The 17,134-nt window shown below is 35.9% G+C and overlaps 1 protein-coding gene and 2 long non-coding RNA genes across 4 annotated transcripts; 2 read left to right on the top strand and 1 right to left on the bottom strand.

Moving 5' to 3' along the window:
* The first annotated feature begins 1,781 nt into the window (after positions 1–1,781).
* Positions 1,782–4,555, top strand: LOC132607089 (subtilisin-like protease SBT3). The gene has a single exon (XM_060320905.1). It carries the CDS (start codon positions 2,097–2,099, stop codon positions 4,410–4,412), a length of 2,316 nt encoding a protein of 771 aa, XP_060176888.1. The 5' UTR covers positions 1,782–2,096; the 3' UTR covers positions 4,413–4,555.
* A 937-nt stretch (positions 4,556–5,492) lies between these two features.
* On the top strand, positions 5,493–7,778 carry LOC132607093 (uncharacterized). 2 transcript variants are annotated; one of them, XR_009570195.1, is made up of 4 exons: positions 5,493–6,031; positions 6,180–6,411; positions 7,319–7,549; positions 7,643–7,778. It is a non-coding gene; the product is annotated as an uncharacterized LOC132607093 (long non-coding RNA). The 2 variants fall into 2 exon arrangements; XR_009570194.1 differs by having other exon boundaries at positions 5,499–6,031; positions 7,422–7,549.
* Positions 7,779–7,813: 35 nt separating this feature from the next.
* LOC132607094 (uncharacterized) lies at positions 7,814–11,508 on the bottom strand. Its single transcript, XR_009570196.1, has 3 exons — positions 10,846–11,508; positions 9,877–9,942; positions 7,814–8,971 (listed from the first exon to the last, which is right to left on the bottom strand). It is a non-coding gene; the product is annotated as an uncharacterized LOC132607094 (long non-coding RNA).
* Positions 11,509–17,134: the final 5,626 nt, after the last annotated feature.

The raw sequence follows: 17,134 nt of genomic DNA, 5'->3' as shown, positions 1-17,134 counted from the left end.
CGGGCCTAGGCCATCTAATTTTCTTATATTGAAGTGTTATGTGAGTGGGAAAAGATATATTGATCAACAATGTAAAAGCACTTCTCAAAAAAAGCTCTTCAATAATGTTCACAGAATTCTTTTTGAGTAACAAAAGTGACCACAGGTCCACTGACTGAAACATATCCTTCTCTTCCAAAGAAAGCAGTCTTAGTGTTTGAAATTAATGGGTGTTTTAGCTCTTCAATAACTTCACCCTTTTCATGGGTGTTTTAGCTCCATTCAAAGAAGGAAAAAAAAAAAAAGTAATGACACCTTTGTATTAGTCAATCTCAAGTCTGAGAACCAGTAACCACTCAAGGGTCACAAATAATCAGCATTTTAGTCAAAAGTAGCAGTAGAAGGAAGTGAATTGAAAAAGAAAAAAAAAAAATTGAAGTAAAAGGTTCATTTTATGAACAGTCCTGTTTCTACATGAACTAAATCCTATATAGACACACAAAACATATAGAGGATAAAGTGGGGAATGAGTGAGTTGGCATGCATAGTAAGTTAGAAAAATATGATCCCCCAATGTAATTGTTTGCTAAGCAGGCGTTTGGACATGCGATTTAAAACTATGAGATGAAACCAACATTTAGACACACATTTCATCTCATGGTTTGAAACCCTAAATCATGCGATGATTTGGGGTCTCAAACCATGATTTCAAAAAATTTAAATATAAAACTGGACCCATGAGTTTATATTTTATAAAAAAAGATCCATAAATTAGTAAATATTTTTAACAATTATTCCCACTAACTATTTACCAACCTTATTAATTTTCACCAACCTTTATTTATGTCTAATATGTGGGAGGATTATATTAAAGAGTAGTTATATTACTATTCATGTTAAATTTTCGTTTTTATTGAATTAAAGTTTGATCAATTGATGTTGTATTTTTTAGAAAGGCCTTCTAGTAGCGTATTAATTTTGTTATGAACTATGACTTGCTCATTTGGTAAGATTGTATAAGAATTGAGAATGTTTTGATAGTTTTCACAACTTCTGGGATTTTTATATCTATAACAGAAAATACAACTTAAGATATCTAATTTACATGTCTAAACATGATTTTAAATCATGGTTTCAAACCATGTCCAAATGGCTCCTAAGTATTATAATACTATTTTTTGTCACCATATTACAAAATGTGTTTCCCGCTCTTACCATGTGTATCACATTTGAAGGAAAAAATAGAGGTTATGATAAGATTTATGGAATCTTTTACAGAAGATATTTTAAGAAGAAGAGGTGGATTTGTCTTGGTGAATTGATTAATCGAAAGACTTTGTTGGAATTTTGTGAGATTTTTAAAAGAGGAATCCATGAAGATGAGGTGTGGGGAGGATTTCTTTTCTGTATAGTTGTAATACTTGTAATTTTTATTAAAAATATTAAGTGTTATGTGAGGGGAAAAAATATTTTTGAGAAACAATCTCAAAGCACTTCTTCTTTAAAGAAACCTTTTTTTTTTTTTCAAAAAAAAAAAAAAAAAAAAGAGAGAGCTCTTCAATAATGTCCATATTCTTTCCACTGACTGAAAGTCTGAAACATATCACTCTCTTCCAAAGAAAGCAGTCTTAGAAAATGACAGCGTAACAAGTGCTCGTTGCATTATTTACTCGACAGCGCCCTTTGGATTATTTCATGGATTATCACTCAACTTTCTTCGCTGAACTATCTTTTGTAACAAATGAGTCACTCAACTTTACCTAAATATCATATCAAATTATTATTTGTAACCAAAAAGTTAGTCCGACTTTGCTGAAGTATCGCGGAAAGCCACTTGGAGGGACACAAATCCGAGTTAATGACAGTGGGCGTAATATTAAGTGTATGATACAAATATGCAAAGTTAGTAACTTTTTTAGTTATGAAAAAAATTGTTCAGTAACTGACCGTGATACTAGAAAAAGAAGTCATGACAAATTATATTTTAGTGATGTTGGGCACTTAAAGTGACTGTTGAGTGACCATCCATTGAAAAGTTGAAATTACTCCACCATGGCTGTTTGTATATAAAGGAGGCTGTGTCAAAGTAGGAAAACACAAGTAGAGAGTTCGAAACCATGGAGATACGAGTACCTCCTCTCATGTTTTCTTGGTTTCTTTTGTGTCTTTCTTTGTTTTTGGGAACCTCAGCACAAAGGTCTACTTATATTGTCCATCTGGACAAATCTTTTATGCCTAAAATCTTTGCTAGCCACCGTAATTGGCATTCTTCCATTGTTGATACCATCAAGGTTGAAGTTCCCACTACACAAAATGGCCACCATCCAGTTCCAAAGCTTCTTTATTCTTATGACAATGTGATTCATGGCTTCAGTGCTGTTTTGTCCAAAGATGAATATGAGGCTCTCAAGAAGTCACCAGGCTATCTTTCAGCTTACAAAGACAGACCTGTTGAAGCTCACACAACTCACACCTCTGAGTTTCTTAAGCTCAATCCTGCTTCTGGGCTATGGCCAGTTTCTGGTTTTGGTCAAGATGTTATCATTGGTGTACTTGATTCTGGTGTATGGCCTGAATCTGCCAGTTTCAGAGATGATGGATTATCTGAAATTCCCAAAAAGTGGAAAGGAATTTGCAAGCCAGGAACAAAGTTCAATTCTTCAATGTGCAACAGGAAACTCATTGGAGCGAATTATTTCAATAAGGGGATTTTGGCTGATGATCCTAGTGTGAAAATTAAAATGAATTCTGCAAGGGATACTAAAGGTCATGGCACACATGTTGCCTCCATTGCTGCCGGCAATTTTGCTAAAGGAGTTTCATATTTTGGATATGCTCCTGGAACGGCAAGAGGTATGGCGCCACGAGCTAGGATAGCTGTGTATAAGTTTAGCTTTGAAGAAGGGACCTTTGATTCAGATTTAATTGCTGCCATGGACCAAGCTGTTGAAGATGGTGTGGACATACTGACCATTTCTTATGGGTGGCGTGAGAATCCATTATATCAAGATTCTGTTGCAATAGCTTCTTTTGGTGCCATGATGAAGGGTATCTTAGTCTCTGCGTCAGCTGGAAATTATGGTCCTGAAATGGGAACTTTAACCAATGGAGTCCCCTGGATCTTTACTGTGGCATCAGGCAGTACTGACCGGTCATTTTCTGGGACTTTAACTCTTGGGAACGGCTTAAAGATTACTGGATTTAGCTTGTTTCCAGTGAGAACCACCATCAAGGATTTTGCTTTGGTTAACAATGGAAGTTTATCTACTTGTGATGAATCTGACGAATTAGCCCAAGTCCCTAATGCTGCACGCAACATTATGATTTGTTATAGCACTGCACAAGAAGACTTATCAGTCTCTGATCAAATGGCGGCTATCTCAGAGTCAAAATTTGGAGGTGCAATCTATGTTTATGGAGATCCGGATGTATTGTCAGACAATTATTTTCCTAACCCTGGAGTTGTAATTAGCAGCAAGGAATGGAGAAAGGTGATAGACTATGCCGACAAAAGTGTTAAACCAAAAGTCAGCATCAGTTTCCAGGAAACACATATTGATGTAAAGCCTGCTCCAGTTGTTTCTGCATTTTCCTCTAGAGGCCCCTCTCTAAGTTATCTGCGAGTTGCAAAGCCAGATATTATGGCACCAGGAGAGTTAATTCTAGCAGCATGGCCATCGAATGTTCCAGCTGCAACGATTGGTGTCAATACATTTTCTGATAGCGATTACCGTCTTCTTTCAGGCACTTCCATGGCTACTCCTCACATTGCAGGAATTGCGGCAATGCTAAAAGGAGCACATCCTGATTGGAATCCTTCAGCCATTCGATCTGCCATGATGACCACTGCTAACCCTTTGGATAACACTGAAAAACCCATCAAGACCACGGATTACCTCGTTACCAGGGTTGCTACATCATTAGCCATGGGAGCCGGACTCGTTGATCCAAACCGTGCAGTTGATCCAGGCCTGATATATGATGCCACTCCACAAGACTATGTGAACCTTCTCTGCTCCATGAATCTCACAGAAGCGCAATTCAAAACAATTACTAGATCATCAGCTAAGCACAAATGCTCAAATCCATCCGATGATATCAATTACCCATCGTTTATTGCTCTCTTTAACCCATATGGGAACTACACTTGGTTGGAACAGAAATTCAGCAGGACAGTCACAAATGTTGGAGCAAGTGCAGCTAAGTATAAAGCAAAAGTGAGAGCACCAAAAAACTCGAGAATTTCTATCTCTCCGCGGACCTTGGTGTTTGAGAAGAAAAATCAGAAACAAGACTACACTCTGACCATACGTTACAAAGGCATTGCAGACGACCAAGCACAATCTGGTTCAATCACTTGGGTGGAAGAGAATGGTCATCACACCGTAAGAAGTCCTATAGTAGTAGCTCCAGCGCTTGATGCCTGGACCTGAAATGCTGCTCTTGGGGAGTTTGTAACTCTCCAAGAGAGTTCTGTTAAAGTGGATGGAAGCATTCTGGCAAAGCTTTTGCATGTTTGAAGTAATTGCTGAATATGTTTTTGGTTATCAATAAAGTATGACTTTGTTGCTTTTAACATTTTTTTGCTACATAGAACTAAAACCATTAGACGTAGTTTGCAGATATCACCATGAAGTAGTATATCCACTTATCGACTTCTCGGGAGAATCTATGGCTGCATAAAAAAATGCAGAGCTAATACAACTGAAAATTGTTAGTCTTGTTGTAAGGAACGCCAGGATCTGAAACAAAGGATTATCTTGGACCTATTATTTATAGCATTAGAGCATTGAGCCAACATTTTCCGTTACCCAACCAAAAAATATGTCAAGAAAATTTACACGAGGATATTAGAAACTTAAAGCGTCTATGAACCTATAGATTTTGTATCCACACAGACATTTCCAAACAAATATTACAAGTATAGCTGCACACTTTGAGACACAGAAAACAAATTCTTGTTCAGTCACACTGGTTGAAGAGAGGAAAACATACAGTACTAAGTCCTATTGTAGTACTTCGACAGATTAACGTCTATGTTGAAGTTCTGAACTGTGCATACAACCATTACAGCTCTTCACCTCCCTCTAGTTGTATGGTTTCTAAGCAGAAACTAACACAAATAAAATAAGAGGGAATAATATACTAGGGAAATCAGACATCCATAAGTTTGTCAACTTGAACAGAGTTGAGTTGAGGTAACTGGAAATATGGCATCAAATTTTTGAGTACATGAATTGATAAGTATGACTATAGAGCAGAAGTTTTTCCTCCAACTCTGTTATTCTTAAATGAGCTAGGGTTCAATTGATCAAAAATAGGAAGAAGATTGCTGCATTTGTTCCTAATGATGGTTGTTTGAACTACATTGAAGAAACAATGAGGTGTTGATTGCTGGATTTGGTCGAAAGGGTTATGCCGTAGGAGATATTCCTTGTGTCAGGTTCAAGGTTATGAAGGTTTCTGGTGTATCTCTCCTATCTCTCTTCAAGGAGAAACCAGGATCTTAATTTGCCATTTCGCCAAAATTTTGCGATGTACTTTTACCTGTCTTGAGTTTTTATTGCAACTATTTGTTAATCTAGGAACTGTGCAATGGAAATTTGGTTTATTTTGCCATTAAGTTCATGGTGTTACCGATCAGCATCTTGTTACCTCCTCCAGAGGCGGAGCCAGGATTTGAAGTTTGTCGGTTCGGGATTCTAATTCGTTTAAGTTACTAGGTTCTAAAGTAGCAATTTATACATATTCAATGGTTTTTTCAAGACAAATAGATGATTTGAACCAAAGTTACTGGGTTCGGCCGAACCCGCTAAACGTATGCTGGCTCTGCCCCTGACCTCCTCCCCTCAGGCCACACTCCCCACCCCAAAACAAAAAAGGACAAAGAAAAGCTGCATACTTTCTATTTTGTAAAATACTTGAGCTTTGAGCATTAACTACAGGTTAAACCCTACTAAAACAAACTACTTGCTCCGTTTTAATTTGTCTTATTTTCCTTTTTAGCCGTTTTCCCTCAAACTCGTCACTGACACTCTTCCAATTTTCTTGGGTTAGTTAATGAACATATTTTATTTTTACCCTGTATATGCTTTTTTGGACTACAGATTATCAGCGCTAATTTTTTTTTATTGCTGTAGTATAATCTATGCACTACTAATTCATGTTATATGATTTTTGTGTAACTTGTTTCTAACCAGAAGGTGTCTCGGCAAGTCTCTTTCCTCCAAAGACCCAGAAATCCATGGAGGTAAAAGTCACTATGCAAAGGACGTTTCCAGGCAAAGCCACAACTAGCCATAGAAGGAAACTTTAGCCGTTGGTTGACATTACGAGAGGAAAACATAGTAATAGTGAAGAAAGAGGGAGGCCATTGACGACGGAGAGACGACAAGTAAAGTGGGGAAGGACAATTGGGTATAGAATATTAGGGTAAAAATTTATCCTCATCGGTGTTTATATCAAACTAGTAGATGTATGATATGTATTTGCAAATAAACCTATTTTGCTTAACCATGAATCATGATCATGATTAACTGATGTGCATTCTCACCTTATTACTTCATTAAACATAGTAAATTGATATGGTTTGATATAAACACTCGAGTAAGTTTTTATGGATTGTTAGTGTGCTGGTAAGGGCTCTCTGGAAAAATAAAAATTGGTAGGATCCTTACTATAATTATATACCCATTATGTCCCAATGTGATATTTGTTTAACTGAACATCAAGGTTTAAAAAATGGTAACTGTTTGACAAAAGATAGCTTATCATGTGTGAAATTTCGTTGTTTAATGGAGGTGAGTTCAAGGGCTTATTTGGTCTCTTACCATACACCTCTTCGAATGTTTACTTTCCCCCTTACTTAACATAGGCCGATTCATGTTTTTTATAGACAGACTCAGCAGTTGGAAGAATTTATCCCCCTTGCTTGGTATCTCTTGCACTAATTAAACTCTTCAGTAAACCGAGATTTTTCCTATTCACTAGTCGTCCCTTTACTAGGTTGGGAAAAGGTTAGCGCGCTATCACACAATTGAAACGGAAGAGTAAATTTGCACTTTGATTGGTTGGTCAGAGAAACTAGTTATTGCATAAAATTAAACATTATTTTATACCAGGTTGGTTGGTTTGGTAGGATTGTTTTTTAATGTATTGTATCATTTTTATGTTGACCTTGCTAATGAGTAATTGCTAGGTTTTTGCCTTGGTCTTTCGTTATGTTTTCCCCAAAGACTCAGACAACTCTTCATTTTTTCCTTACCCAAAGAGTTGACAAGTCCAGTACTTCTCTGATTACTGAGTTTACAAAAGTTTTCCATGGCTTATTACTCCTCAGAGGAAACGTCCCAAAAATGGAAACATGATGTGTTTCTGAGTTTTAGAGGTGCAGATACACGTAAAACCGTTGTGTCCCATCTTTACACATTACTGAAATGCAGAGGAATTTATGCATTCAAAGATGATGAGAAACTTGATAGAGGGAAATCCATATCACCTGAACTATTGAAAGCCATTGAGGAATCAAGAATTGCCATTATCATATTCTCCGTGAACTATGCATCATCAGGTTGGTGCTTGGATGAACTCTCAATGATCATGGAATGCGTTAAGAATAAGGGTCAGATTCCAATTCCTGTTTTTTACCATGTTGACCCTTCAGATGTGAGGAATCAGAGGGATAGCTTTGGTGAATCTTTAGACAAGTACGAGGCAAATCTAACGGGCACCGCTAATTTGCAAAAGGTAAAGATGTGGAGGGAGGCTCTCCGTAAAGCAGCAAGTATATCAGGATAGGATGTGCGAAAGACAGCTAATGGGTAAGTTGAGCTAAATTATTCATTCTTTGCTGGAGCCTGGAGACATGGTCTGGAACTTTTTATCTATTATTATTATTATTATTATTATTATTATTATTATTATTATTATTATTATTATTATTATTATTATTGTTTTTAAGATAGATGGATTAGTTGATGATTCCATGTGTTTATTTCATGACTTTGGCATGGTCAATGATAAAGAATTCAACAGTTGGTGCTTCTTGAGTTCTATTGAATTCTTCATTTACTCCAATGAAGATGTCATCCCTTTTAAATAAAGAAAATAACAAGAATAAGGAAGTCACTTCATCAGTATAAAGTTAGTGTTAGTCTCGTGTGTTCAAAACAGTAAACCATAATATACGAAATAATCTGGAAAACAATTAAACGAGAAAAACAGAAACGTTAATTGATTATCTGAGCCCACAAAATTTGTTGTGTGTCTCCCTAAAGAATTTAATCCCCCTCACTGTACTCGAATGTTGGATTACTTCCTACTAGGATAGAACAGTTATAGGACAGAACAGTTATACCTGTTAATGGAGTAGATGTAAGTCAAACGTTAATAACTTCGTCGAACTTGAAGACAGTCACGAACTGTCACGACCCAACCCCGTAGGCCGTGACTAGTGCCCGATCTGGGCACCCGAACCCATCTATCAAATATTATCTCAGATTCTATCAACTCATTCTAGTATATGGCGGAAGCCGACAAGACTTTATTTCAAATTTAGGTAATTTCCAGAAAATTTCGGCAGAGTTTCCTTTGTTTTACGGACTATCCAATATACCCTGCACGCAGAAAATACCAACAAAAGCCACACAGGGCTAACCAAGCAATATATAAACATATGCGGACCGGCCACCTCGGCGTATAGGATCGCCCAAACAACATATGCGGACCGGCCGCCTCGGCGTATGGGATCGCCCAAACGACATGTACATACATCCATACAGAAAAACCCTAACCCACAAACATGTCCACAGACCTCTAAACAGACCGACAGAATCATATGACGGGATAGGGCCCCGCCGTACCCATGAACGAATATATACAAATGCACTAATAAATATATATACCAAAAGTATAAGCTCCGGAAAGAGAGGAGCACTCCGAATAGCAGAAAGGGTGTCCTAAACAGGTGGATCACCAGGCTGTGCGTTTGTACCTGCGGGCATGAAACGCAGCCCCCGGAGAAGGGGGTCAGTACGAAATATGTACTGAGTATGCAAAGCAGAAGGTACAGAAATAAATCTGAATAATAATCGAATCAGATATATAGAAAATAATACATATCAAAATGTTTATTTCCAAAGTATAAATTATGCATAGGGCACTGGAAAATGTGGTCGCCCGCCTGTCGATGGCGCCACAACACAGCATAACACCAGAAAGTTTCAAATCTCCGAATCCCCGTCACACATCACAACATAGCATAACGCCAAACACAACATAACGCCAAACATAAGTGGAACCCGGCCCTCGAGCGAGGAGCACGGTGAACCATAAACACAGCATAACACCGGAATGTATCAAAAAGCGCACGACAACAGAACCGGCGAACGATATCATAGTAGGCACGAGCGGAGTAGTGAGGAATCATATGCATAAAATCATTATTATAAATCCGAAGGATAAGTAAAATAGTCATATTCGAAATCGGAATAATAATTATCACTTTTTGATTCAAAGTTGTCGAATTTACATAAAGGGCGTCGCGGGACCCACGGACGAGTATAGACCCGAACTGAGCCCGCCTATGAAAATCATACCCATTATACATCAAGCAAACTCCTATAAAAATTATTGGAGCGATCCGAGCCTCTATGCGAAAAATATGGCATTCAGAGATTACAAAATTCCTTAAAGTGAACATTTTCTATGCGAATTTCGGAAAGCGATTACTTCAAATACATTATGGTTCATATTTCATAAAAACATACATAAGAGTGCCAAAGAATATATATATGGATCATAACATGCTCGGATCTCGAATTTGGAATTCCCTTAAAGCTCTAATCTAGCCTATGTGAAACTAAGGCATGCCAAAAAAAGGAAGGTTGCTTTACATACCTCAAACGCTCTCCAATATGATCCAACTCAAGCTAAGTCCAAACTATGATTCGGGCTGCCCACGATCTAAAAATAAGCCATAAAATGCCAAACATTAGCTAAAGACTCTTTGGGCGTTAAATTCCAATTTCGCCCTTAATTCTACAGAAATTTGGGCAGCATTTCCCCTGTAAATGGGCTACCCCGAGAATTTAACTCGGCCGTATCAATCAACAACAACAACAACAACCAACCTAACAACATTAATAATCAATCCGAAAGGTAATACAACAATAATAGCTCTCTTTTCCATCATTCATCAACTTTCATAAATTCAATTCGACGACTTACCTTCAAGCCAAAATCGACGCTTATACGCTCACATACTAACCCTAACCCATACCAAAAACATTTCAAGACATTCTAAGCAATTTATACAATTTTTCCAACAATCCATAATTATTTTTTTTCCAAAAGTGGCCGAAAACAGCCCCTAGCCGAGGGCAGTCCACTGTGCCCATTTCTCAATTTCAATTCGTGTTTTGTATCGACACTCCACAATATAACGATGTCATTTTCATAAAATATACAATTTACGTCAAACACACAACTATCCTCAAAACAGCCCACAAATTCTCAACATCAATCTTGAGTTATTAATTGCTCATTTCCAACTAGAATTCATAACGACGACAATTGAAACGTTAAGCGATATTAATGCGATCTTCGACATATTATATGACCCACATTCGTCCACACTACACATACATATACATGTATCGATGATTTTTATTCTTTTCCCCACTTGAGACCAATCTAACATAATATAGAATTAATTCATCAATTCCATTTCTCACACCCATATACACGGCTAGAACACCCATCACACAACCCACTTCCAATCATACTATATTTCATGATTTCCATTCCTATTAACATACCATAACATGAATAAAATGTTCATAACACAAAAACAAGAGCAAAACATACCTTTCTTCTTCAATCCACCAAATAGTTAGGGTTTGCTAATTGACATAATGGTTGGTTGGATGACCCAAACAATACTTTCACGCTACTTAGGGGCTTCAATATAGTGGGTTTGTATCAAGGAAATAATTTTGGAGTGGCTTGAATTTGATTTGGTTTTCCTTTGTTCTTGGCCGTGAGGTGCTTGGTGATGGCCTTCAATTTTCTTGATATTTTACTAAGTGTTGAAAGTGACAAAGATGACTTAGAAGTCCTCTTTTTACCTCCACAAAATTCCTCCATGTGTCCTTGGGCCCACACATGTGTTGGACCAATTAAAATTGGCCACACAAGGTGTGGGACCATTTAATGGACCACACGGCTAAAAGGGTCAATTATTGCACAACATTTTTAATTCCAATTTTATGAATTGTGGTCCCAATTTTTCCTAAGTGTTCAATACCAACAATTTCATATATAACTTATGTCTCAAAATAAAATCAAATGGTCCAAAGTCCCGACTTCAAATCCCGGAATAATCTTGGCCTTAAATTATCATAGTTAATCCGGGTTGTTCCAATGTATAAAAATACGAGACGTAACACGAACGACGGGAAAGACTCTATCTTGTTCGTAAGAAAATATGCAGAATAGGTGCAGAAATTTGATGCTGAAAACTGCGTCAATGCCTCTGTATATATAATCAACGATGGGTAGTGTGAACAAGTGTTGTTGTGCCTTATCAGAAAGTCACAACCTGTTCAATGTGAAAAGGTGTTGATCAAATTGCTTCCTTTCTCCTAGTGTCTTTTGGGGAAAACAACTCTGCATTTCTTATCCACACCACAGAGAACCCAACAATTAGTGTTTAATCTGTCTATGTAATGCCTGCATAGTTGAATTATTCCAATTGCAAATTATGACAGACTGAGACATCACTAAGTTAAACATTTGTGAGAAATAATAATTTTTCAATTCAACATGAATACAAGAAAGTGGACTCTATTTTTGGTGTTTGGTCACTTTCCAAATTCCAACAATCCTTTTGTTCTGCAATATAGACACTCCCATTGGATACTCTTAAACCTGTCTTGCCTCAAGTTATTTCTTTTTTCTTTAAAGGTCTAACATCTTAAACTCTTCTTAGTCATTACAGGAATGAATCAGAATGCATTGAGCTTATCGTCAATGAGATTTTTCATAGTTTGGATCGCCCAGTTTCAGCCGCCAAGTTAGTCATCATGCAGGAAGAATTGGCTCAGTTGAAGGAGATGGTACTTGAAACAACTGTCACAGTGGATACGATCAAAGAACTCTCCGAAGAAACCAGCACTAGTGTTGATAAAGTGGTGCTCCGCTTAGACCGTGTGGTCCAGCAGTTATCAGGCACTGAAGAGAATTAACAACCGATCGATCGGATGAATTAGTCCAGAACTTCATCAACATCCTCATATACTATTGTGGCCCATATTGATGCTACCATATTGATGCTTTTCTGTTAACAGTGGGTTGAGTTTAGATGGATACTGCTTATCAGCTGTTTGAATGTTTTTGTGGTTGTTATTCTTGATATTACTATTAGACATTGTTCTGTGCTTCGAATGTTTGTGACATTCTGGAATTTACTATAAGTTGTTGATACTTCTGGTTTTAGTTGATTTATTCAAATATTATCTCTTTGCTAGTTTCTTGTATCTATTATTTTGCTGATGACAAAATAGAAAGTATGGACTCCTTGAAACAAGGAGAGTCTTTGAGTGCTTAAAATAGGGGTCCCGAAGACAGGAGGAAACAGGGGGAATGCAAGTATGCAAGGGAAATTGTCTTCTTTCATCTGAATTAGTATCATAGTAGTCATAATTTTCTACACTTGTCATCATCAAAAAGGGGAAAATTGTTTAACGATGACAAGGATGTGATAAAATACTAGTACTAATTCAATATATGTTATGAGTTATGACAGAACAATTACGATAGAAAGAGCATATCTTCAGAAGAAGATTTCTTTTGCCAGCTGTCCGACAGGAATCACAGGAAAGATCCAATTTCAGAATCATCAAGATTCTCCTAGAGGTGCTGAACTTTTGATACTAATTCAAATTGTGTAGTTGTGTCAGAAGAAGGTAGCTATATTGATTCGGTACACTCTAAAGATGCACTTGGTACAATGTTAATGATCTCATTAAGATGAAATTTTAGTGAATTGTCATTTACTTATCTCATCTTCTTCCACTTTGGTCAACATGAGTTTACCTGATATATATATATATATATATATATATATATATATATATATATATATATATATATATATTAAAAGCATGAACTAACTAACTTGAAAGTTAAATTACATATATACCCTTCTTAAAAACCTAATCACCTTACTAACTAAAAAAAAGGGAAAAAGCAACTTCTTGAATTGTCTAGTTAGAGAAGAAAAAATAAAATTTAGAGTAGTTCCAATCCATAAAGTATGATATATATAGAGAGATATACTACTCTCTCCAGTCCAAAATAATTGAGGTCTGAATTTTAAAAGTTGGTCAAAATAATTGATGTTTCACAAAATCAAGAAAGTATTTAGTTCTCTTTTCCAAATTTGCCACATTTCCATATCTCATAATAGTTATGTCAACCTAAAAAGTGAAGAACATCATAATTAAGGATATATCAGTCAAAAACCCTCTTAACTTTTAGGAGTAAGTGAATTCCTTTATCCATGTATCCCAACTTAAAAACTCAATTATTTTGGACCGGAGGGAGTATAAAACATATGTATTTTTGAGGCAAAATACTTAAAGACCCCACTAAACATGACGCGTTTTATTCTGATCCACCTTAAACTATACTTGGTCTTGTATGATTTTTCTATAATTTTTACCCCCGAAAAAGAAAAATGGTAAAAGAAGAAAATTAGTAGCTATATTTTAATGGAGGAATAGAGAAGATATATGGGAGGAGATAAGAAATAGCCGTTGCAATGACTAAATATAAAAGGAAATGGTATTTTAGATTATTTTTTTCTTTTTGAATACATCAAATTAATATGACGTGACTGTTATTTTTACACTCTCACACGCTAATTGTCATTTCAAATTTCTTGGATTGTAGGAAAGCCAAATAGAGAGCTAATTCGGACCAGTTATTGTTTGAGGGGATAACGCTTATAAATAAAAATCAAGTACAAGGGGGCACTTAGGAAGAATTTGAATAAAACGCACCAAGTTTCGGTGGGTGTTTAGGTATTCTGCATATTTTTATACATCTCTGCAATGTAATATTGATACACTTTTAAGATTTAAAGCCATTTTATGCATATCTCTTAATATAGTCTTTTTAAACGTTGGGTATAGAGGTTTGATTACCATATCATAAAAATCGAATATGATTAGTTGTGTCATTAACCAGATTGCTTTGGTTTGAAGGAAGATAAGATTTGTTGAAAAAAAGTTTTAGTTTTGTAAAATTGAGTTCCTTAAGGTGAAATTGGAGTAATATTTGTGCTTGATAATCATTAATAATTTTTAGAGGTCCATGAAAGAAGCAGCTTGTCGCCATTTAACAAGATGGTGCTCATAGATATACTGTCTAGCAAATGTAATTTTCAACAACTATGCAATGTAACTTTGATGCAAGTGTAAATATGCACTTCAGCAAGTTACATGTTGTGTTCTTCTATTTATTTTCGTTTTCACATTTCAATTGCTTTTTCCAACTGATCAGGAGGTTTGTGGCACTGCAAAAACTCCAGAACTAGATACAACAAGCATGCAGAAGAGCAATTGCATATCCTCTGGTAGTTAATTTGTAGAAGTTAGTCAATTTGATTCGTCTTCTTCTATTAATTTAGACTATTGCTTTGCAGATCTTGATTTTTTTATAATTATTGTACATGGTGTTTTTCTTGTCTTTTCAATTGTTAGATTAGAGGCAGATCATAAATATTTTATGGTTTCTCAAGCTATTGATCTCACTGCATAAAATATAGATAACAATGTGTTGCTTCGAATAGTCACAAAATAAAACCTCTCTAAGCTTGGTTTTGCAAATGAGCTGGATTATTTGATATCACACAAGACTTGAAAAAACTACAACGCGAAATCCTCATGTTTGTGGGTCGTCCTCATTTCCATTCTAAGGCTCTCCACATGCATGACTGCTAAATTGGACAAAAGATTCAGTGTCTTGGTGAAGGTATGCGTTCTTGCACTTTAATCTTTAACAATGCACTACTTCCATATAATGGTATTCTTTTCAGGCTAATAGTTATGTATTGCGCTACTTTTAATTTCTGTGATGTTTTACCAGTTAGGCAAGAAATTGTAGTACACCTGAATAAAATGATGTGCACGTTCATAAAAAGGTGCAGACGTGTCTGGTTTGATATTACGTATTAAATTAATACTACTCTATTATTTAAAGTGCAGATGTATTAGTTGGCATAACACATTGGATCTTGTGTTGAGTTGTAATTTACAGATCTGATATATTCACAAAGTATTGAAGAGGAAATTGGATGAATGCTCAAAGGAATCACAACAAGATGATGATACAAAAAAAAAAAAATTGGTAGCTTTTAAACCAGATGGAAAAGTTCAAGAAAGCCAAGATATTAGTACACCCTTCCCCCATTTTTCATTTTGTTCTCTTTCTTCTAAATGAACAACTTTACATTGCATTCTTAAGAGGGATATTAATATCTCCAATGAGACATTTGGCTATGACAGATTAATCGAACAGCTGAAAGAAACATGTACCAGGAATATTGTCCATAAGAAGGTATTAGGTGAGATATGTACATAATTACATATTTGCACCTCATATAATCGAAATAATCAAGAAAGTCGCATATATGTAATTTAACTTTGATTGCACATCTTTGTAGGTTCAAACGATATCCAATCATCTTAATCTTGAGCGTTCGACAATCCACATTAATCATTCACAGAAATTTGTACTTTATTCTTTTCATGTATAATTATTTACTCAAAATTTTATCTTAACATTATTGATACTGCTTTACTGTAACATGTACTACATGACATGATATACACATGCAACGCATGTGCCGAGAAACTAATGTATATGTATATGTATATATATATATATATATATATACATACTAGTTTCTCGAACACGTGTGTCCCATGCAGGTAATATATACGCTATATAAATAATACTAAAACTGCAATGCATTGAGTAACAAAAAGATTAAATTGAAAAAGTACAAGCTAAAATAGATGAATAGTTAACCTATTCGAATGACGTCTTTATTCTTTGTTGAACAACAAATGATTAAATATTATTTGAACTTGCAAAATTGAACAACTAAATTTAGTTAGGCAGGTAAAATATATAATGAGTTACATTTTGATATGAATACCTATTTTTTTTCACATCGGCGCGTGCAATGGAAATCCAATGTATAATGAGTTATATCTTGATATGAATACCTATTTTTTTCACGCCGGTGTAACTCCCCCTGCTATAATCAAGAAAAACATTAGCACAAATCACCGAAATGTTATATATGAATATTTATTTTTTTCATTTATCCACTGCATCGACTTCAAAAATTTTAACACGTCAAAACATTAAATATTAGACAAAATCAAGCAAAGACTCAAGCTAATTTTGCGCGGATTACACTTCATTTGGGGTGGTCTTTAATTTTTTCCCTTCAAATTGGTGGTCGTTAAGTTTTGCCCTTCGCCTAATACCCCAAGGTTGTGGGTTCGAACCCCAGCTCAGTTAAAAAAAAATCGCAAGGCAGAATTTTGCTTCAAAACTCTACCTTACTACCTTGCGAATTTTTTTAAAAATTTTGACTGAGCGGGGGTTCGAACCCGAAACTAAAGGATTTTTAATGAAGGACAAAGTTAAAGACCACCAATTTGAGGGGCAAAAATTAAAGAACACTCCCGCAAAGGGCAATCCTGCAAATTGCCCACTAAAAGTCAATCGCTAATGTTGGGCTAATTGGACAAAAGATACTTTAACATGACGTGATATTATCCGCTTTGGGCCAAGTGTCACGACCCAACCCCGTAGGCCGCGACTGGCGCCCTAGTTGGGCACCCTGACATACTTATTCAATCGTATCACACACAAATAGCATATACGGCCATAAATACTATATGCCGTCTCAAACTATATCAAACTGTATCAAACACATTTCAACACAACCGTATGCGGACACACACACACACACACACACACACACACACATATATATATATATATATATATATATCAAAAAGCCGGCAAGGCTATCAAATGGCGCAACGGCCCAAAACATATACGAAGTGCACGC

This window comes from Lycium barbarum, chromosome 8 (genome assembly GCF_019175385.1).
Source record: "Lycium barbarum isolate Lr01 chromosome 8, ASM1917538v2, whole genome shotgun sequence".
Lineage (NCBI taxonomy): Eukaryota > Viridiplantae > Streptophyta > Magnoliopsida > Solanales > Solanaceae > Lycium > Lycium barbarum.
Note: the sequence above shows the minus strand (reverse complement) of the source record. Positions and strands in the feature narration are given on the sequence as shown.